General features: G+C 39.4%; 1 protein-coding gene across 1 annotated transcript; it reads right to left on the bottom strand.

The window, feature by feature from the left end:
• Positions 1-1,208: 1,208 nt before the first annotated feature.
• On the bottom strand, positions 1,209-23,279 carry LOC121367300. Its single transcript, XM_041491413.1, has 12 exons — positions 23,142-23,279; positions 22,748-22,928; positions 18,165-18,331; positions 13,436-13,674; positions 10,660-10,837; positions 10,078-10,235; positions 9,451-9,584; positions 8,359-8,484; positions 6,780-6,992; positions 6,041-6,087; positions 2,650-2,750; positions 1,209-2,258 (listed from the first exon to the last, which is right to left on the bottom strand). Exons 1-12 carry the CDS (start codon positions 23,277-23,279, stop codon positions 1,601-1,603), a joined length of 2,340 nt encoding a protein of 779 aa, XP_041347347.1. The 3' UTR covers positions 1,209-1,600.
• Between the last annotated feature and the right edge of the window lie 893 nt (positions 23,280-24,172).

Below are 24,172 nucleotides of genomic sequence, written 5' to 3'. Positions count from 1 at the left end.
CTGAGCTAGATCCCGCCCTTTTCTTTCATAAAGATTGACAATAATACACCTTCCCAGTTGTTTATACACAAGAATGGTTAATTGTTGCCTTGCATTGGTGACATACTCGCCGGACCCAGAGCCATCGTAGGAGTGTTTGGGCCTTATTGTGATTTTGGTCTTCACAATGGGTTTTAATCACAGTCTCCCCTAGAAAATGGTATAATATAGTGTCTACCTATACCACTAAGAAACCTACAAGCTGTAAGGTACGTTAAAGACTGTTACTGCAAGTCGCACGGTGACATCATACCTTTATATTATCTAATACATGCAATATAACCCCAAAACATCAGGCATTGATATACACATTGGATCATTATCAACTTTTGACGTCATCCATGACACACCGAATATACCGAATCAAATAAATTGGGGATCACATAACAATAGCAAACAGTTACTGCAACCAAAACCTAATGCACACTGTCGGCAGTTTAACCACCTTACTGATATTCAGTTCCATACTAATGATATTCAGTCCCATATTTCATCTTTCTATTTTATACAGAGATTACTAAGCTAGTTTGAAATTAAATTTTGTGTTCAACATAATGTGTTCTCTTATTTCTTTCCATGAGTATCTCTACAATTTATCTTTCCAGTTCATAAACCACACACGTACATCATGCAGGTACTGTATAGGTAAAATCTAAAAATACGTATGTAAGTTAATAGAAAACGAATGCACGATTGCACAGGATATAAAGCATAATACATGGCCGTAGATAACTCTTTTTTGCGTAATATTGATATGCTAATGCAGCAGTTTGAATCGGGTTGTAGCTATGAATATTGAGAGAACGACTGAATGACTTCCCCGATCTTGATTCTTCTAATACTACTAGATACAATTTAATACAAAGTTTGCTTCTAGATTTGCAACATTACAGTTTTTTGTTTCTTTGCTTCCTGTGATAAATGGGGTGGGATCTAGGTTCGCCCGTCCCAACCAGTGCACCAGGTCTGGTATATCAAAGACAGTAGTATGTGATGCCCTGTCTGTTGGACAGTGCATATAAAACATCTAATAAAAAAATGTAGCGACTTTTCACAATATGTCAGAATTACCAAATGTTTAACATCCAATAGCCGGTGATTAATAAGTCCGTGTTCTCTAGTGTTGTCGTTAAACAAAACAAACTTTAACTGTCTTAAAGTTTTGTTTTTTTTGTGGGGGTTTTTTTGGGGGGAGGGGGGGGGGGGTAAATAGCCTGCTTTGTTTTCGTTTTTCTTAAAGTAAGTATAATTCTGTTCAAGATTCTAAAAGTATTCATTTGACGATCTTTTCATCAAAATTCTTTTATTTGAACAAAACTATTTAGAAATATAAACAAATCAAAACATTTATAGTTTTTTCTTTGTTTATTTTTTGTGGGGGTTTTTTCAAATAATACTTTTTGTTTTATAAAACAGCATAAAGAATGTATGACTTTGAACATTCTAAAAGTTGCTTTGTTCGAAAAAGTTTAATTGTATAACAAATAGCATAGACCTAGAAACCTTTAATATTTTTTAAAGATTCTGGAACCTAATCGCATTTTTAAAGTAATGCTTACGATCACCACGCGGATTTCAAATTATAACCGGCTTTCTTCTTCCGTCTGTTTGTTTCACTGGGCCAGTCCGCCAGACCCCCGCTAATGGCGGTCGTGCTTTGTTTTCTCTTGTCTTGGAAGTTGGGTGTCTCCGGTTCGCCGGCGTTATCCCTCTCAAACTGTCCGCTAGTGACGTCACTAGTCTTGCGGTATTCTATTCCTCGCACGTCACCGCTCAGAGCGCTGCAGTCTGACCACGGAACCCCAGCGGACGACAGGCCTTTAACATCGATCTCCTCATAAGGGTTGTCTGTTTCTCTACTCGTCACACTATTGTTCCAGTCAACGTAGACATTTGTTGCTTCACTAGAGCGTCTGCTCTCTAGAAGATGATGGGCGCTTAGTTTTCGTTCTCTGGTTGCCCCGTAACTGTTGCCAGGTGATTCCGTCACGCAGTCCGGTTGTATTCGGTCTTCGTACAGCGGTCTGACATTTGTGTATTCTCGGTCTGTGTGTACCAGTGTCCTTTGGTAGTGCGTCGAGGACGAAGGAGGAATTCTAGGTTGCAGATCGAGTATTTCCGGGTCACAGAAGTAAATGTCGTTATCGAAACTTCCTCCTGGTTGGGTTGAAATTGAGACTATCGTCGGAGGAGCAGCAGATGGAACTTTATATTGACCTCTAAGAAAGTAAAAGTAATATTTAGCATACAAGAACAAAATTGCTTCATCCTTAAATGTTAAATTTATGCTTAATATTTACTTTTCTAAAATTATGTATGATTTTACTTTATTGTGTAATCTATTTTTATATATACACAATACAGTTCTATTTTATATGCATTTTTTGTGAATAAAATAACAATCTGATTGGAATGTTTTCATTTGTGCTTAGACACCACGTGCTAGCATTCTGAGTCTAAACTTTGACATGTTTAAAAGACAAATTAGCCTACTGCCAAATTGGTTTTAGCTTGTTTCTTCAAACCATTATGGAGAGTGAGTATTGGAAAAAACCCCACCCCAAAGACAAATGTGTAATATATATATTTGTACTGAGCTAGTAGAATTACCTTTTCCCTGTCCAGATGACACACACGATGAGGATGATGGTGACCACGATTGTCAAAATCACCAGACCAAGACCAATATACCAAATGTGGAAGTCTTCCTTCTAGAAACAAAAAACAGTACAAAGATTCATGTGTAAATGAAACACAGATTGAAGTTTGATACCATTGGGAACATCTAGGTCTGTATACAAAACCTAGAGTACTCCATGAGTAACGCAATGAAACACAGATTGAAGTTTGATACCATTGGGGACATCTAGGTCTGTATACAAAACCTAGAGTACTCCATGAGTAACGCAATGAAACACAGATTGTCGTTTAAAACCATTGGGGACATCTAGGTCTGTATACAAAACCTAGAGTACTCCATGAGTAACGCAATGAAACACAGATTGTCGTTTAAAACCATTGGGGACATCTAGGTCTGTATACAAAACCTAGAGTACTCCATGAGTAACGCAATGAAACACAGATTGTCGTTTAAAACCATTGGGGACATCTAGGTCTGTATACAAAACCTAGAGTACTCCATGAGTAACGCAATGAAACACAGATTGTCGTTTAAAACCATTGGGGACATCTAGGTCTGTATACAAAACCTAGAGTACTCCATGAGTAACGCAATGAAACACAGATTGTCGTTTAAAACCATTGGGGACATCTAGGTCTGTATACAAAACCTAGAGTACTCCATGAGTAACGCAATGAAACACAGATTGTCGTTTAAAACCATTGGGGACATCTAGGTCTGTATACAAAACCTAGAGTACTCCATGAGTAACGCAATGAAACACAGATTGTCGTTTAAAACCATTGGGGACATCTAGGTCTGTATACAAAACCTAGAGTACTCCATGAGTAACACAATGAAACACAGATTGTCGTTTAAAACCATTGGGGACATCTAGGTCTGTATACAAAACCTAGAGTACTCCATGAGTAACGCAATGAAACACAGATTGTCGTTTAAAACCATTGGGGACATCTAGGTCTGTATACAAAACCTAGAGTACTCCATGAGTAACACAATGAAACACAGATTGTCGTTTAAAACCATTGGGGACATCTAGGTCTGTATACAAAACCTAGAGTACTCCATGAGTAACGCAATGAAACACAGATTGTCGTTTAAAACCATTGGGGACATCTAGGTCTGTATACAAAACCTAGAGTACTCCATGAGTAACACAATGAAACACAGATTGTCGTTTAAAACCATTGGGGACATCTAGGTCTGTATACAAAACCTAGAGTACTCCATGAGTAACACAATGAAACACAGATTGTCGTTTAAAACCATTGGGAACATCTAGGTCTGTATACAAAACCTAGAGTACTCCATGAGTAACGCAATGAAACACAGATTGTCGTTTAAAACCATTGGGGACATCTAGGTCTGTATACAAAACCTAGAGTACTCCATGAGTAACACAATGAAACACAGATTGTCGTTTAAAACCATTGGGGACATCTAGGTCTGTATACAAAACCTAGAGTACTCCATGAGTAACGCAATGAAACACAGATTGTCGTTTAAAACCATTGGGGACATCTAGGTCTGTATACAAAACCTAGAGTACTCCATGAGTAACGCAATGAAACACAGATTGTCGTTTAAAACCATTGGGGACATCTAGGTCTGTATACAAAACCTAGAGTACTCCATGAGTAACGCAATGAAACACAGATTGTCGTTTAAAACCATTGGGGACATCTAGGTCTGTATACAAAACCTAGAGTACTCCATGAGTAACGCAATGAAACACAGATTGTCGTTTAAAACCATTGGGGACATCTAGGTCTGTATACAAAACCTAGAGTACTCCATGAGTAACACAATGAAACACAGATTGTCGTTTAAAACCATTGGGGACATCTAGGTCTGTATACAAAACCTAGAGTACTCCATGAGTAACGCAATGAAACACAGATTGTCGTTTAAAACCATTGGGGACATCTAGGTCTGTATACAAAACCTAGAGTACTCCATGAGTAACGCAATGAAACACAGATTGTCGTTTAAAACCATTGGGGACATCTAGGTCTGTATACAAAACCTAGAGTACTCCATGAGTAACGCAATGAAACACAGATTGTCGTTTAAAACCATTGGGGACATCTAGGTCTGTATACAAAACCTAGAGTACTCCATGAGTAACGCAATGAAACACAGATTGTCGTTTAAAACCATTGGGGACATCTAGGTCTGTATACAAAACCTAGAGTACTCCATGAGTAACACAATGAAACACAGATTGTCGTTTAAAACCATTGGGGACATCTAGGTCTGTATACAAAACCTAGAGTACTCCATGAGTAACGCAATGAAACACAGATTGTCGTTTAAAACCATTGGGGACATCTAGTTCAAAGGATGGAATTGGAATAGTGGTCACTTTGTTTCACTTGCCAGCAGAACGTGAGGAAACAATCCGTGAAAAGGATACTCTCTAACACTTCCATTATAGCAACAGATAGAAAGAATTGTTTTATTTAAGACGCATAACTTATTTTAACTACGGTTATATTTTCCTTATGGTTAAGGATCATAGAGATAATTAGAGATGAAACCCGCTGCCGCCACCATATGGGATACTCTTCGATTAAGTAGCAGCAATGGATTAAATTATAGGAATCAAATGTTTGACAACAGAAAAATCGGCAGTCCACAACTCAATTATAGGCTCATGCCTGTTGGCCAATCCCAAAACCGCATATATAATGGTTAATAAATATTATTTAAACCAAGTATATGACCAAAGTAGACAGATTCAGTTTACGTATATACATAGCTAGTGAAGAAAAATGCATCAGATGTATTTCCAAAACTGCTATTCAACATCTAGTGAACCCTATGAAGACATATTGTAAATAATAAAATGAGGGAAAATTATGATAAATTTACATATTCACGAACCTGCACCACCATCTGCAGTCAGGGATGTTGTTAAAATATGGCATCTTATTTAACAATCTCTCGCTCCAGCCAGTGCACCACGACTGGTACATCAAAGGCCGTGGTATGTGCTATCCTGTCTATGGGATGATGCATATAAAGGATCCCTTGCTGCTAATCGAAAAGAGTAGCCCATTAAGTGGCGACAGCGGGTTTCCTCCCTCAGTATCTGTGTGGTCCTTAATCATATATCCGACGCCATATAACCATAAATGAAATGTGTTGAGTGCGTCATTAAATAAAACATTTCCTTCCTTCCTTATTTAACAAATCTCTATTGTTGTTTTCGTATACTACATGGCAATGGCCCACGCTTTACTTAATTTTATTGATAGGTGTTTTACACACACACACGCACACACACGTATAAAAGTAAATGACAGTATTGCATTTAAAAATCAAGAAAATAAGTTACAGAAATATTGAAAATAATACCTGTGTTTCTTCAACATCCTGGTTCGGATCATTAGAAACTGATTTCGCTGAAATAGAAATATATAACAGAATTAAACAGAATGCTGCTGCTATTACTATTACTACTACTACTACTACTGCCGCTGCCGCTGCTGCTGCTGCTACTACTACTACTACTACTACTACTACTACTACTACTACTACTACTACTACTACTACTACTACTACTACTACTGCTACTACTACTACTACTGCTGCTGCTGCTACTACTGCTGCTGCTGCTGCTACTACTACTAATGCTGTTGCTGCTGCTACTACTACTACTATTACTACTACTATTACTACTACTACTACTACTACTACTGCCTCTGCTGCTGCTATTACTAATACTACTACTACTAATGCTGTTGCTGATGCTGATGCTGCTAGTACTACTGTTATAACTACGGCTGCTACTACTACTACTGCTACAACTACCATTACTAATACGGCTTCTTCTACTACTTCTACTGCCGCTGCTGCTACTACTACTACTTATACTGCCGCTGTTGCTGCTGCTGATGCTGATGCTGATGATGATGATGATGATGACCATCAAAATCTAAGAATAAAATGGTTGCTAAGGGGCATTTAGCTGTCATTCTTTAATGGCCATTAAATGATTTCAAACACTGGACGAAGCTAGTACTGAAACTTACAATTATGAGGTCTGAATCACCGAGTAGTACAAGAATATTGTAAACCACAAGGCCTACTCTACCTTGTTCAGAAACACTGAGTTTGAGGGAGTCTGCAGCTTTGAGCTGGTCAGTATCCCGGTCTGTGGCCGAGTCCGCCGTCTTCATTTCACACGTCAGGCCATGCCACCCACTGGAACAATGACATTTGTAATCAGGGTTTGTCTCCTCGCACGTGCCGCCATTTTTACAAGGGTTTTTTGGACAGCTTGGAATGATGAACTCACAAAAACGGCCTGAAAGACAATAGCAGTTGATTTGTGTTTGTTGTGAGAAAAATATGTTCGCATGGGGACAGGAGGCAATACTTCCAATATGTATCTAACTTTCAGATTATATGTATCGGAGAGAGACAGAGGCAGAGACAGAGAGACAAAGAGAATAACTAGTTAAGATCTCAGCTATATCCCGAGAAGGTTAGAATGGCGAATGCAGCGAGGCTCTGCCGAGTGGCATTCTACCTGACCAACCCAAGTATATATGTAGACAAAAGGAGCTCTTCAAAACCTAAAACGAAACCTTTTCGTAAAAGACACCTTTTTTGTTATGTTATACTTTTCCCCGATAGGTACAACCGTAGTGGATCTATCAGTTGAACACCAATTAATGTTGGCACCTTCCCGTTACATTGAAACGCAATCTAGTGCATTAGCAGTATTAAATGATCAAAATCAAGAAAATGCAACCATATCATAATGTGGACAGTAAATGAGAATGGTGGGCCTTTTTTCTATCCGATTAGCAAAGAATGAAATGTACTTTTAGAACAAAACAGGAAAGTTAAAAGCTTTGTTTAATGACACCACCAGAGCACATTGATTTATTAATCATATTGGCTATTGTATGTCAAACAATTGGTACTACAGCCTTTCATATACCAGGCGTGGTTCACGGGGTGCACATATAGTCTTAGAGAGGAAACCCGCTATATGTTTCCATTAGTAGCAAGGGATCCTTTATGGGTTACAGGTACTTTATTAACGTGTCTATATCCAAATTAGGTTCAGGCACGTCTATCTCACGCCCAGTCTCTGGCAGGGCCAGAATATTATACAGATATTGTTCCTTCCAGTACACCACGACTGGTATATTCAGTAGCCGATGATTATTAAATCAATGTGCTTTAGTGGTGTCGTTAAGCAAAACAAACTAACTTTTTTATACAGCCATGATGAATAGTGGCTAATAGTGACTGACATTCGGTCTAGAATAACAAGTGTTTTGTTTGCTTGCTGCTAAAGCGCTCGCTCAATACGCGGTCGGTCTGGGATCGATCCCCGTCGGTGGGCCCATTGGGCTATTTTTCGCTTCAGCCAGAGCATCACGACTGGTCTATCCTGCCTATGGGATGATGTATATAAAAGATCCTTTGCTACTAATGAAAAACTGTAGTGGGTTTGTTTTTTCTAAGACTATATGTCAGAATTACCAAATGTTTGAAATCCAATAGTCAATTATTAATAAATGAATGTGATCTAGTGGTGTCGTTAAAAAAAAAAAACTTTAACTTTCTCGCTTGCTAGTTTGTAAAGAGTTGAATATAATAAACCAGTGGTCGTTCTTTTCTCTTTCAGACTCAACAGAGTTATCTCCCCTGCTCACCCGTGGTAACCTGTGATCGACAGAAGCAACGGAATGTTCCTGGATAGTTGACACAGTCGCCGCCATTTTGACAGATTCCCTTGTCACATTCGTTCTTATCTTCACTGCATCTTTCGCCTTTCAGTCCTGTAAAATACGAAGTCACAGAACAATTGTAAGTTAGAAGAATTATGGAATAGAAACAGATTACTGCATGAACTACATGTACTATTACAGTTATTAAACATACATATGCAAACGTGCGCGTGCTCACACGTTCGGATACTTCTAACAAGAGGGCGGGTGCCTATTGGTTCCTCGGATTGCTCTTTTCAGTTTAGAAGTGCCCTTTTTGTCTAGCTAGAAAAGATTGTAACTTTATCCTCATTCGTTTTAATGCCATAATTATTTTAGTTTAGGTGGCACTACATGCGCACACGCGCATGTACACACAAAAACACACACATACTAAAGAGAAATGTTTAAAATATATGTTTGCTATTCTAAGCATACCAACAACAGACCAGATCAGGGTATGTGATGCCTATTATTACTGTGTCTCAATCGAGTTAAAGTTCAGGCACGTTTGTGTGGAGTTCAACATCTGACTTCATCAGGCACTAGGTGCGGGACTTAGCCCAGTGGTACAGTGCTCGCTCGATGTGCGGTCGGTCTAGGATCGATCCCCGTCAGGCACGTTTGTGTGGAGTTCAACATCTGACTTCATCAGGCACTAGGTGCGGGACGTAGCCTAGTGGTACAGTGCTCGCTCGGTGTGCGGTCGGTCTAGGATCGATCCCCGTCAGTGGGCCCATTGGGCTATTTCATGCTCCAGCCAGTGTATCACGACTGGTATATCAAAGGCCGTGGTATGTGTTATCCTGTCTATGGGATATAAAAGATCCCTTGCTGCTAATCGAAAAGAGTAGCCCATGAAGTGGCGACAGCGGGTTTCCTCCCTCAATATCTGTGTGGTCCTTAAGCATATGTCCGACGCCATATAACCGTAAATAAAATGTGTTGAGTGCGTCGTTAAATAAAACATTTCCTATTTCCTATTTCTCATCAGGTACTAAATATCAACAATATGATGGCGCGTCCTCATGTACTTACCGGGCCGGCAGATGAGTTCACCGGTCTGAGGATGACAAATCTTGTTCTCGTTTGGGTTGCTGACTTGACAGAATCGTTCACATTTCGGACCGTAGAAGTTGGGAAGACAGTAGAGTGATAGCATAAGAACGAGCCTGTAATGAAAATAATATTAGCTTCGTATTGCTGCTTCGGTGTAGTGGATTTGAGGCTGGTAGGTACTGGATTCGAATCCGTGTACCGCCTATCACCCGGTGAGTTTTAACGGTTCACTGGGAACCATTATCCCACTGTGTGAGGGGTCCGAAAAGGGAAGTAACTCTAACTGAACCTTAGTATACAGACGATATGCATGATGGTAATATGGCATTCAGTTCAAGATGCAGGAATCAACGCTGTCTTTACATCGTAATTATGAGAGTTAGACCCCTTTCAGCATTGTAAAGTTTAACAGTTCAATAAGGTATGATTCCACAAAAATTAAAAGGAAAAATGGAAAAGAAAAGAAAGTAAAGGGTTAGGCTACTCTTCACCTACATTCAGCTTACTGGCTGCAATAGTGGTGTGATCCCTACCGATTTACATTCCCTTTCAGAAGATTGAAATCATATTTGATTGTTTCCAATAATGTCTGTTTAATAGACTCACGTGGCTTTCCCGCTGATGGTAATCCTCGAATAGCGTGGTGATGTCACGCCAGTGAAGGGCGTGGCAGTGACGTTGAGTGACAACTTCTCTTTACATCGTTTCTGAATATCATCAGGAGTCCCACAGCATTCCACGTACACGTTTAGAACAAGAGAGCCCTGCATAAAATAGAAGGGTATTAGGCGACATTTTCATTGTATGTTACACGCTATCAAATACACTCCCTGCCATCCTTGCCCTCTGCCCGTAATAAAACTGGTCTGACCCACGGCACTAACACAAATGAAGCATAGTTGGTGATTACAGGAGCCTCTTAATGTCGGAAGTGGCCATTAAGACACTGAGTGTTCAGACTAAGCCTATTGTAAATGACAGATATGTGGCTTGAAAGGTTAGAAGATACAAGCTCCTTTCAAGACAATGCCTAGGATGTGGAGGTAGACAGTAAAATAAGTTTCAAGATCTGAAAGAAATGTAATGGAATTGAAACTGTAGAATATTAAATGTTATAATCTGTAGAATAGTGAATATTAACAATGATCTAAAGGACATAACTCGTAGTCACCAGAAAGCAACACTAACCATCCATGATTGGAATCTGTACTGAATAGGATTCGGTAGTCTTGTCGGTGACGTCCGAAGGGGTCTGTTATTGAACTGCACGCGGTCACGCCCTGTGACGAATACTGACCCCTGACTGGTGTCTATCTGGGTCAGGGGAATATCTTCGTGTCCCAAATCACAAGTTTTGTTGGAAGACCTGCGAAAACAAAAGTGTACCAAATCAATGGGGCCATTCTGACATATTTTACTGACATATCAGTGATCATCAAGTAATAGTTATTGATTTTAGGCATATTTTATTCACATATCCTTAATAAATGAATAATTATGGACACAGGGCAATAATTAAAAAGGACTGGTCATTAGTAGCGGCTCCAAATCAAAGTGATTGCATAGAACATCGGCGCAATCTCACATCGTTCACTTAGTCTAGTGTAGCCCGAGTAGTCTGACTGTAACAGAGCTAGACGGACATTTGGACAGATATGCGCTCTCATTACAGTCAGAGACCAAGCTGTGTAATGTTTTGGTAATCGCTGCCCACCACACGGTAGTCAAAGATTTCCGCTCTAATAACACGACAATCCTATATTTGACGTCAAATACCTTTACATCGATCATTTTCGAGTTAATTGATTAAAGAAATCCACATATTAATCACTAATGCACACACTACAGAAATAAATCCTACAGTATCCACATTCAGCTAAATGTCGGGACACTCCGTCGCAAGAATTACAAAGCTCGCTGACCCATATCGTGACGTAGGTCACGTGATCGCCCACTGGGTGATCCCGCCTTGCACAAAGTTACAGGGGCCGTCTCATACCAAGTGTGGATGTGTGGTTTGTGGATTAACTAAACTTAGTGTCCATTTTCATTGGTTGAAAGTAGGGTCTGCGCCTTAAAAAAAATAGAGTAGAATGTATTTGAATAAATCTACATGATGCATTCCCTTTGGGGGAAACTGTTCAGTTTCTTATGTGTACGCAATCCTGCCCTGTAAAAGTGCACAGATCTAGTAAGATCCACTCCAAGCAGTTGTGGACAAGATGGAGGAGTTATATATCTTTCTAGATCCCAAGATCGTCATCACGAACTTGACGTTGGCAGCCATACAGACCGTCTGCTTGGTGCTGAGACGTCAAGAGACAACACAGTTTAGCCAAAGCACGCGGAGGAAGACCCAAGGACTCGGTATTACAGCACTGTATCGTACTGACGAAGACGCGAAGCACTTTTGTGGTATGTTGGACGGCTTAGCTTTTTTGCCTGAGGACAACGTGCAGCAAGGCATGGAGTACCTCAAGGACCAAACACCTGAAGGGCTGGAGGGTTTAGTACTTTGACTCTGTTTACGTCACTGGAACGTATCGGTGAGTGCAGCAAGGTCCAATACAACCTGACACTCTGACTGACATTATACTTCATGTGTGATATTTCTGACGTGATGTGTTTTACTCTGACTGTTTCGATGTCATGTGTACTATTTCTGATGTGACATGTTTTACTTCATTAATAAAGATTATAAAAGAAGTGTGTGACCCTTTGTCATTTTGTCCATCAGTGTTATGAGTTTATGTCTTGTGAGCATTTGTCTTGTGAGTATTTGACTTGTGAGTATTGATCCTGTGAGCATTTGTTTGCGCACCTGGTTAATAAACAGAGGCTACATCATTCTCCACTTGAAAAATCCAGCTTCTTGAGATATAAGGCAAGGCATGTGTAACATAATTTTTAAGTCTAAATCGCACCACAAACAAAATGATCCCACTACTACAGACATTAATTTATAAAGCCAATGGCGATGATGCCTCTATAATACAGTGTTAACCACAATACGGAATGGAAGGGTGCAATTCTCTTTTCCTATTATAATTGAATATGCACGTCCTAACATAACTATTTGAAAACTAAACCTAGTAAGTTAATTAACTACGGTTATTTGGGTGTTTGCTTCTTTCCCATTATTTTTCTTCTCTTTTTTTAACACAAATTTGTTTTGGTTTGTATATACTCACGGAAAAAAGTTGCTATGTATGTATAGCACAAAGTATATGTTTAACGACAATGAAGGAATGCTTTTCAAGAAAGAAATTACTTCTTGGTCAGTTTATAAATATGAGACGATTTGCAAAGGTATGGTGTATCTATTCAAGTCGCACATTTCAACCATTTACAGATTTTACAACTGGTTTGAGACCATGTTATTTGGTGAACAGGAACTTCTTTCCGCAAATGTATATAATAGAACAAAAAAATGAAAACATTTTGGGTTTTAAGTGAGGTCAGATACCACACTGCCCAGTCCTATCCGCCTCCCGCCTCCGGTTCCTACGGGCCAGCAACACATAATAACGACAAAGAATTGTACTTCTGGTCATTTCTATATGTCTTAGAGCTGTAACTAACATCAAATTAGTTTTAACAAAACTAACTGCCAAACAAACATTTCAAGCTACGTATGTTTAGTGACTTTTTCAAGTGTCGTTGTCTTCTGTTGAATATGCTTTGATGGTTACTACAATACTTTCTTTTAAATAACATAAAAAAATGTCATGAATACAGAATCTGACAAAATGATACATCTCTGATTTTAAATTAGCCATGCACCTGTCTTCAAAGTCAAGTTCCTTGCCATACATGTATAACAGTCGGGGGGAACTAGTAGGCCTAATCTGGATCAGGCAACTCTAACATTTTTTCCTATGGCATGAAGAGGACAGGTTAAATGCAACAACTTTAGATACCCTCGAAAAGAACATCAAACGACATGACAATAAATCGTCCTTACACGCTCTCCATGCAGACGTGGAACCTGTATCTCGATGGAGCCGAACATCTCGCTGGTGTCTGCCATGGTTTGTAAGGTTCCGTGGCATTTCCAGTGACATTGTGACCCGATGGTGACGTCACGTTCCCCTTGGCATCGACGTCGCGTGCGGCTGGCTCTTCGGTTGTGGTTTGTCGGTTTCCATACTCTAGTGTGTAGGACAGGAATCCGATCTCGAACACCCCGGATGGAGTTGTCGTCTGCAAAATGTAATATTTAGACTAGAATTTAAAGAAAAGATGGTGTTAACAAATGTTGAGATTCAGGATAAGCACAAGTTGATATATATACTGTTTTGTCATCTCACAGAACTGAAAGTTTGTAATCAAGTAAACCTAGTATAACTTCCAATTTACGACGATTTACATTTCTTTTGAACAGAATTACGACCATGTAAAAACATTCTTTGTTTGCTGTTTGTATGTTTGTTTGTTTTGTAGGGGGTCTTGTTTGGGTGGGGGTGTTGTTTTTTGGGGGGTTGTTGGGTTTTGTTGGAGGGGGATTGTATGCCTTTGTTTTTGGGATGTTTGGTTTTCTTTTTTCTTTTCTTTTCTTTTTTTTTAATTTAAGGACGGTCGAGTTGGGCGAGATGTAATTTGTGAATGCAATAAAGATTTTATTCAACTAATTGGCTACGTGTAAATTGTGTAATATAAAGTTTCGCGATTTCTTATTGCTCCGGCAAGGGTTCAAATCAGCTGGACGAGCACTGGGTTTCTGAAACTCTGAGACTGTGTGGGGGAACTCTACTCGATTCTTCATAAGAGAGGTTCAAGTGTACATATCTTTATTCCGAAATGTCCGTTACGTTTGACAAGAACTGCTACTAAACCATAGGAAGCTGTTCATTGTGCTTTTATCGGTCCGATTACCAGGACACCTGCCGCTTACAAATACACATTTACATTCGAAGACGACTTGACAAGATTTGTGTTTGCGATTTCTGTTTCACAAGCAACTACAACTGCAAAGAAAGTACTGAATTATATTTTCTCAATTTGTGGTCCTCCACAATACTTGCATAGGCCTACGGACAATGGTTCAGTGGCTATGTCTTCTGGGGTCTAATGCATGAATGGAGACAATGACGTTGTCTCGGACTATTTGCGAACGCCGAAACTTTCACGTGAAAGTCAGAATGCATGAACGAAGACAAGCCAAAGTCTGGGACTACTGGAGGGACGAAATCGCTCGAATTTTGGTCCTGCTACAACCCAGGCGTAAATACAGTAGTCTCTGACAACCGGTTACATTCAGTATAGCTGACGTGTTTTATAGATTTGCGATTAGGGTTAACTGAATTTATACCCACATTTTGGACGCATGGGCAATCCAGCATTTTGTAATAGGGGGAGTCTGTGATTGTGAGCAGGCTTGGTCATCTTAGGGGGAAGAAATGTGGGACTTGACAAGTCATTGTTGTTATGTAATAGTTTTGTTATATATGTAAATGATGTATGCGCGCGAATGCCTCGTGTTTCCTCGCGTTTATCGGGTTCTTGGATTGACACTTGTTAAATGTTCCTCGTCAAGTAAAATATTGTTTTGTGTCATAGCGCGTTGGTGTTTTGTCTTTCAGTGTAATGTCTCACAGTATGCCTCTTGAATTTGTCAACATATCCCTTGGATTCAGTCTTGTAAAGATATACAAAGTTTGTTTTGTTTAATACACGACTAGAGTACATTGATTTATTAATACTGTTATCGAAAACGAGTTTGCAATTTGAGAACAAGAGACACCGTTGCCATATGCATATGCTATGCCATACGTGTCCCTTATTTTATGACGTAAGTTGGTTGTTGACATGACTGCCACCATGGAAACTATCAGCTAACAGTGACGTTAAAGTACGTAGCGAAGCACTGATGATGACGTCAAAACGTATCTTGGGGAAGATTTTTCTTTCCCCTAAGGAAAGATCATGTTTCTTTCCCTATTTCTCTCTGCCAATATAGGTAATAATTGGTAAATTCGATATATAGTCTTAGAGAGAAAGCATTTTCAAATTAGTAGCAAGTGGTATTTTATATGCACCATCCCACAGACTGGATAACACATGTATACGACGGCATCTGGAGCCCACAGACGGGGACTGATCCTACACCGACAAGCGCTTTACCACTGGACTACGTCCCGTCCCCATGAAAATATACGATTATGTTGTTAGTTTTACCTTCATTCAATCTAATTAAAATTAGCTCCACTATTACATGTGGATCCAACAGCAGCCTATTGGAGTTCATGTCCAGTTGACCTTTCATTCGACCAATCAAAACCTTACTTGCAAAATCATGCCAGTGATTTGAAAAGAATTTGAAAACATTCGTGATTATGCCGAGGGTATAAGAAATGATTCGGGTGAATTACGAAGTATGCCGGAAACTAATTTCAATGTAAAATTTTATATAACATTTGTTTCAAGATGGAAAAAACCCCGTGATAGTATAGCCATCAAATCTGTTTATACTAGTATACAATCCATTACTGCACTCCCCCCCCCCCCCCCCCCCCGTTTGTTCAATGTTGAAATAGACCAACAAGTTCGCCTATTGCATAAATAGTCTCGTCCAATATTTTTAGAATTTGCATGCTCCCGAATAATTGGCGTAATTGGCCAATATACATATATAGTATCATGCTTCAAGAAGATGAGTTTTACAATAATTCTTTATAGGCCTACTAATCTATTTTACATTATATTTGGACAAATTATTTTACACTAAATAATGTGACGTGACAGACATTCCTATTTATGCTATTTGTCGTGATCGGTGGTAAGGTATTCCAGATGTTTGAAATACATATGACCGAAAATTGATTTCCGTTAGTAATGTGATCAATCGTTCATATTTATGGGCGGGTTGCAGTACAGTGCTAGAACGATCGCCTCAGGTGCAATGACGTGTAGGATCGGTTGCCCTCAGTGGACCAGTTATTTTGCAAAGTCGTGGTATGTGTTGTCATGTCTCTCTGATAGTGCAAGTAGATTTAAAGATGTATTGCTGTTATTCGCAAGAAGTGGCTTATTAGCATTTACGGATTTCTTCTGTCATTGTCCAGATCCAGTATCGTAATAAACATATGATAGATTAGGCCCGAAGAAACCATATCTAAAGGGGTGGGGGTCGTAACCTCTATTTGGAGGAACAAGCCAGATTCTCATATTTATTATATATATATATATATATATATATATATATATATATATATATATATATATATATATATATATATACACAGTAGAATGTCATTGGCTCGAACGCCCAACGGTCGAACCTACCGGTATTCTCGAACCAAGAACAAAGTCCCGATTTTTCTCTCTATTAAACCCCTTTATTTTGGTGCTGATTGGTTGAATACCCCTAAGGTCGAACAGAAGCCTTCTCTCGAACCAGTTTATTGGTCCGAACTGTAAAATTAAACATATTTAGCTCGAACGGCTACGTCTATCCGAAGAAATATAAAAAATTATTTACGTACAATATTTTCGTCGACCCTTTCACGCTTATCGTGTTGTTTATTTAGCACCTGTCGGTAATTATCTTTCAGGTACAGACAATTGTAATACGGTAATCGGTAGATGAATAAACCTTGCAAGTGAAATCCAATCAACGTATGAGTCAATCGGACCACCTCATCCCAGCCGGTGGATCCAGTGGTGGATCCAGGGGGATGAATAGTGTACCCCCTCCCTTCCTATGTATGTTTTTTTATGTTCATTCCAAATATATGCTGTTACTTCAAAGTTTTGTTCACGAAGATGCAAATAAAGCCATTCCGTTAACGAAAATAATATATATCGCCCTGTTGTCAATCAGGTGTACAATTGAACCGAGTATGGCTTGCATCGATGAGGACAGAATTAAATCGTTTTCTATATATTTTGGTGTGAATCAGGAAAACGGCAAAAAATATCAAATTTATGGAATTGATTTGGAATTAGATCCTCGGAAATCAGTGAAATAAGGCTCTAAAATGTCCAGAATGCCGAAACTTCAGGGGACTTTGCCCCCGGAACCTTCACCATGGCTCAGGCCTCGTCGGTTAACTCCATCCCAATCCAGCCACCCCCTCTTATTATTTTCTAGATCCGCCACTGATATATATATCAGATCATTTCTTCCCTTTTCCTCATCGTCTTAAGATATAAAATTTAAAACAAAGTGAAAAGAAATGTGTTAATGACAGAATCTTGAATGTGTTTACATTCTAGGCACAGGGATAGGGGCGGCATGTAGATCTGTCAGTAGACCGCTCGCCTCAGTTCTTTTAGTCGTGGGATCCAGCACCATAATAAACCCATTCTGTGATTGGTTTTTCGTCCCAATCAGTGCCCAACGACTGGTATATCAAATTCCGTGGTATGTTCTGTCCTGTCCATAGAAAAATGTATATAAATGACCTCTTTTTGCTGTTCCGGCAGATGTAACTTGCGTTGCAGTAGGGAGTTTCATCTCTCCTGATAAAGTGCCAACAACCATTTTAGCCACCAATGTGTTGATAGCTCTTTAAACAGATGTTCCTTTCCCGTTGAAATACAGATAGTTCCGATATCACTTGTGTGTGCCTAGTGCAGCGTGCTTGAACGTTATTTGAATAAAACACGAAAGTAATGGAAGATATTACTTATCTATATAATTTCAATTTCATTCATTGACGAATTGTTGAAAAAAATATTTCCGAACTCACCTTAAATAAAGTTAACGAAGAAAGTAAAACTGTCAAAACGATGCGGCAAAGCATATCACACGAATATAGGCTCGACCACCATAGCGTGGACGTCTCCGAAGATTGGTTCAGTTTGGCAGCCGCACGGTTCAACCCTTCACTTCCGGGATGCTCGACCAATCCATCACCTGAGTAATGATAAGTTGTCGAACGTGACTTGCGGCTGTATAAACCTACACACGCAGGTAACTTCTGGCTGCATATACAAGCAGATCAGACATGCTGCATGCATGTAATGAATTAATGACGTGTCATTAATCAACGTGTTTGCCAAAATGTTTATTTCCTATCTGTATTGCAGCACGGACATCTCTTGTCTATTTTAACCCAATAATAATTTTTTAAAAAACCTAGTTATTATAAATGTACTTTGCATAATATTATAATTTCTTATGAGATTTTCGAGAAAGACATCTTAGAGTTTGTGATCGGAATAGTTTAAAATAATGAAGAAAAAGATGTGCTGGTCATTGTAAATTAACTTATGTTTAGTCATATGTAAACAGTTTGTTCACACTCTGTAAATAATAAGTGGGCAGATATTTATTCTTGCAAAATGCTTCTTTATATATTTGCTAAAAAATAGTATAATAAAGTGTGAAGCTTTAAAGGGACATTCCCGAGTTTGCTGCAGTTTTTAAGATGTTATCGACTAAGAGAGACTTTTTAACGACTGTAATTACATATTTTTCTGCATAAAATATTAGCGGCCTTATATTAAACGTGTTTCTGATCGTTCTAATATTTGTACTAGGTTAAATTTCATTTTATTTCGTTCAATTTTTATTTTTTTTCGTACGTACGAAATTATTTGAAGACAAAATCCTGTTTGGGCTTCTTACAAATATTAAGACGACCAGAAACACATTGAATATACAGACACTGATATTCTAAACAAGAAAACATATTTAATTGTAGAAATATATTATTAGTTTGAATCATCTTACAATGCAGCAAACTCAGGAGTGTCCCTTTAATTTGTTAATTTCTATGTCTTGTTATGTTACACGTTTGCTAAACATAAAATGCACAGTAAAGTGTGAAGATTGTGTGAAATTTTCTATTAATAATATGGGAAGAGTGGGTTACTCTTGCTAAACACCTCGCTTATTTCAATGTGTGTTGCTATAATTTCGCCTAAAGCGGTCAGCAGCCTTGAGTTTACATCATCACCTCCATACTGTAAAGCAGCACTTGACTCGTCTTATGTGAAAATGTGAACTTGAAATAGCCAGGTCATACATTTTATACATAGGCGTGGCTCCCATTTTTGTAAGGAGAGCAGGCTGGCTTTTGCCAGAATTAAACGAAAATGCCAGAATCTGCATAACAACATTTATTTATATTAGCATTACTATAGCTATATAGGGTTGCAAACGAGTCATACGCATTTTCACATGGATCGCAACTACTTTTGAAGGTAAAATGATGGAAATGCATAGTAAAAAGGTCTCAGGTTGGAACATTTTGTCTGAATATCTGTATTATTTTTGCCCGAATTTGAGGTTTTGCTCCAGCACTGGGGGGCAGTTGTTCCCCCCCCCCCTCCTACTCCCCTGTCTCGTACGCTTATGATTTTATATGTTAATCTATCTGCAGACATTTGAAATTCATATCTTGTAAAATAATTTTGACGAACATTTATGTGAACATGTCTACTCTGTGTGTGCGTATTGTGTGTGTGTGTGTGTCTCTCTCTCTCTCTCTCTCTCTCTCTCTCTCTCTCTCTCTCTCTCTCTCTCTCTCTCTCTCTCTCTCACACACACACACTCTCTTTCTCTCTATCTCTCTATCTCACTCTATATCTCTAGATCCCTCCTCTCTCTCTCTCTCTCTCTCTCTCTCTCTCTCTCTCTCTCTCTCTCTCTCTCTCTCTCTCTCTCTCTCTCTCTCTCTCTGACACTTTCTCTTTCTCTCTATATCTATCTCACTCTTTCTATCTCTCTAGATCCCTCTTCTCTCTCTCTCTGTCTCTCTCTCTGTCTCTCTCTCTCTCTCTCTCTCTCTCTCTCTCTCTCTCTCTCTCTCTCTCTCTCTCTCTTTCTCTCTATCTCTATCTCACTCTCTCTATCGCTCTCTAGATCCCCTCTCTCTCTCTCTCTCTCTCTCTCTCTCTCTCTCTCTCTCTCTCTCTCTCTCTCTCTCTCTCTCTCTCTCTCTCTCTCTCTCTCTCTCACTCTCTCTTTCTCTAACTATCTATCTATCTCTTCTGCATGTATATATGTTTGTGTATGTGTACGTGTATGTGTATATGTGTACGTGACTGTGTACGTGTATGCAGAAAACTGTGCAGGAAGGTTTAGCCTGTGGCGAGAGAACTTTCCAGAGGGTTTTGGGTCAGGCTCTCCTGAAATATTAAATTTTAAAAACTCTTCAGGACCCCGAAAACCGTCCCCTCACCTACATACGCGCCTCTGTGTGTGCGCGTATGTCTATTTGTACGTGACTGTATGTATGTATGCATATACGTACGTGCGTATGTGTGAGTGGGATTGTATGTGCGTGCGTGTGTGTATTTTGTTCTCTAACACAGATCTGTCGCCAGGGATAGTGCAAGTGGTACGTTTATACGGAAATTGAACTTTATCTAATGCAACTATGGTCGAGAGCATTCACAATCGCAATGTAACTACTTCATTAAAACAAACTAGGCTTTTGGTATGAATCTTTATTTTCGTCAAATGAAAAAACCAAATAAACAAACAAACAAAAACAGTTTGCTCATTGGTCAGTAAGTAATATTTTAGTACAAATTAACATGACAGAAACATAGTATTCAAATAGTACAAGTCATTAAAGCAAGACACCGTCACTGGAATAGGTTTAAAAAACTGTCATCTGAAACACAAAAAGGGCGTCAATTGTATTTTTCAAATTCTCTTTTAACACTACAGGCGGGATCTACCTTAATCGCCTGAGCTCTTCCCTTAGGTGCTTGAGTCGAAAGATCGAATCACCTTAATGAACCCATACTCTGGGGGTTTTCTCGTCTCAGTGAGGTCGTGGTATGTGCTGTCCAGTCTGTGGAAAAAAGCATATATAAGGTCCCTTACTGATAACTGAAAAAAATAGCGAATTTTGTCTGCAGACTACGTCAGAATTAACATTAATATTTGATATTCAGTAGCCGATGATTAATAACTTAGTGTGCTCTAGTGGTGGTGTTAAACAAAACAAACTTCTTCTTTTTTTCAATAACGACTAGATATAGCAAATGAAGAGAACATCAGATTCAAGGGGAAAGGAATGTTTAATGTCACCTCAGCACATCATGAAATTATTTTTATAAAAAAAAGTAAAGTTTGTTTTATTTAACGACGCCGCTAGAGCACATTGATTTTTTTTCTTATCATCGGCTATTGGACGTCAAACATATGGTCATTCTGACACTGTTTTTAGAGGAAACTCGCTGTCGCCACATAGGCTACTCTTTAAACGACAGGCAGCAAGGGATCTTTTATTTGCGCTTCCCACAGGCAGGATAGCACAAACCATGGCCTTTGTTGAACCAGTTATGGATCACTGGTCGGTGCAAGTGGTTTACACCTACCCATTGAGCCTTGCGGAGCACTCACTCAGGGTTTGGAGTCGGTATCTCGATTAAAAATCCCATGCCTCGACTGGGATCCGAACCCAGTACCTACCAGCCTGTAGACCGATGGCCTGCCACGACGGCACCGAGGCCGGTTTATTTTTATAAAGACACGTATATAATCTGACGTCATATTGTATTGATTATAAACAAATAAACAAACAATGATTTGGCACACAAGTTACGATACAAGCCTCTGTACATGTATACAATAGCACCATTATAATCCAATATATACTCACGGCCAAAAGAAACTTTACAAACGAAAATAAATTTTAGAATGTGAAATCATTCATATATCTGAACGTAATCAACTGCACAAACAATCCTATATTCGTAACCTACTTTTTTCACAGTATATTTGAAAGAGAACGTTGTATGCTTTTCAGGTCGTGAACAAAAAATCAGAAATCACGTTTTTCACTACCTACAAAATTAACACGTGCAATGAAGGTATTAAAATGAGCCAACATTCAGGTAGGGTATGCATTTGATAGAAAACCACCAAAAGAATGCCACGACTTACTGCAGAACAACCCGAGCGTGCCATTGGCATGATACAAATGGGGGCATCTAACGCTCATGTCGCAAGGACGTTTGGATGTTCCAGAGTTGCTGTTGGTAACCTGAGAAATCGATACCAACAGACAGGTCGGACCTCGGACAGGCCAAGAACGGGTAGACCACGAGTCATAACTGCGCGGGATGACCGATACCTACGAACATTACACCTACGTAATCGGTTTTTGACGGTGACGTCATCAGCGGCAACGGCATTCGGCTACCATGTGAGCAGACAGACCGTGACAAGAAGCTTACGTGCTGCTGGTATCAGAGCCTACAGACCGTACCGCGGGACCACATTAACAGATCAATACCCTCGGCTGCGACTGCAATGGGCCAGGCAGTTGAAGCGTTGGCAGATCCGTGATTGGCGAAGGGTTCTCTTTACCGATGAGAGTAGGTTCTGCCTTTTCCGTGGGGATGGGAGAGTGAGAGTGTATCGACGCAGAGGAGAACGTACAGCCCGTTGTTGCATTAATGAAGTCGAACCTTTCGGAAGTGGTAGTGTAATGGTGTGGGGAGGCATCTGTGGCAATTAGACCACCGAACTTGTCATCATTGATGGCAATCTGAATGCTCAACGTTACAGGGATGAAGTGCTAAGACCAGTTGTGGTGCCATTCCTACAGCAGCAGCCCCAAGGTATCACATTCCAGCATGATAATGCCAGACCCCGCGTTGCTCGCATTGTCCAGGACTTCCTCCATCAGAACAATGTTAACGTTTTGCCATGGCCTGCACGCTCTCCTGACATGTCACCTATCGAACATCTTTGGGACTACCTTGATCGCCAGATTCGACGGAGACAACAGCCCCCGCTCAACAGACAACAATTGCAACAATTCCTGGTTGAGGAATGGCGACGCATCACGATTGACGTAATCAGAAGGTTGACGACGTCTATGCGAAGACCTGTGCATGCATGTATCCAAGCTCACGGTGGTCACACACGTTATTAGAGTCAGTATGGAGTCTGAAATACCAAATTTTGCTAGACTTCGTTGTGTGACATTTCAATGTAAAAGTGGTTTTTGACCCCATGTGTGACTTTCACATTATTACGCCATTGTTACATGCAGTCATGTTGTTTTTGTTCCTGATTTACATTTGCTATTGAACCATTAAACTATATCACAAACAATATTATTCTTATTATTTGCCATTTCCAACCAGATTCAAATATAACACTTGTAAAGTTTCTTTTCTCTCTCTCTCTCTCTCTCTCTCTCTCTCTCTCTCTCTCTCTCTCTCTCTCTCTCTCTCTCTCTCTCTCTCTCTCTCTCTCTCTCTAATTATCTGTATTTCTCTCAAATTCATTTATGATGACCAACAGCAAATATTTACACAATATCTTTTTATATAGCATTAATGACTATATCACTTGTGTAATTAATATCAGATTCAGTAGGCTCGTGGATTTCTTATGCACCTTTGCTTGCTTGGCTCGGCAGAATATACTAAAAAGGATAACTCCTGTTTCACAGCTCTTTTTGCCAGGATACTGGTGTTTAAACAAATATATCCACTAAACCTGTTCGAAGTACACCCACACTAAAAGTATTATATTTGCATGGGCTGGAATTGCCACAAACAAGTCAGTAATGCTAAAGGTGCAGACCCTAGTTGTAACCCGTAAAAGATGGACACTAAGTTTCTTTAATTTACAAACCTCTAACTCATTTCGATAAAGTTACAATGGAGCGAAAGATGAGTCTGTGACGTTAAAAAGGGAAATATCCTTACAAATAGACTAGAACTCGAATCTATAAACTGCTAAATGCATTTTGTGGTATTATATAAATACTAGGGTGAC

Source organism: Gigantopelta aegis, chromosome 3, assembly GCF_016097555.1.
Source record: "Gigantopelta aegis isolate Gae_Host chromosome 3, Gae_host_genome, whole genome shotgun sequence".
Taxonomy (NCBI): Eukaryota; Metazoa; Mollusca; class Gastropoda; order Neomphalida; family Peltospiridae; genus Gigantopelta; species Gigantopelta aegis.
Note: the sequence above shows the minus strand (reverse complement) of the source record. Positions and strands in the feature narration are given on the sequence as shown.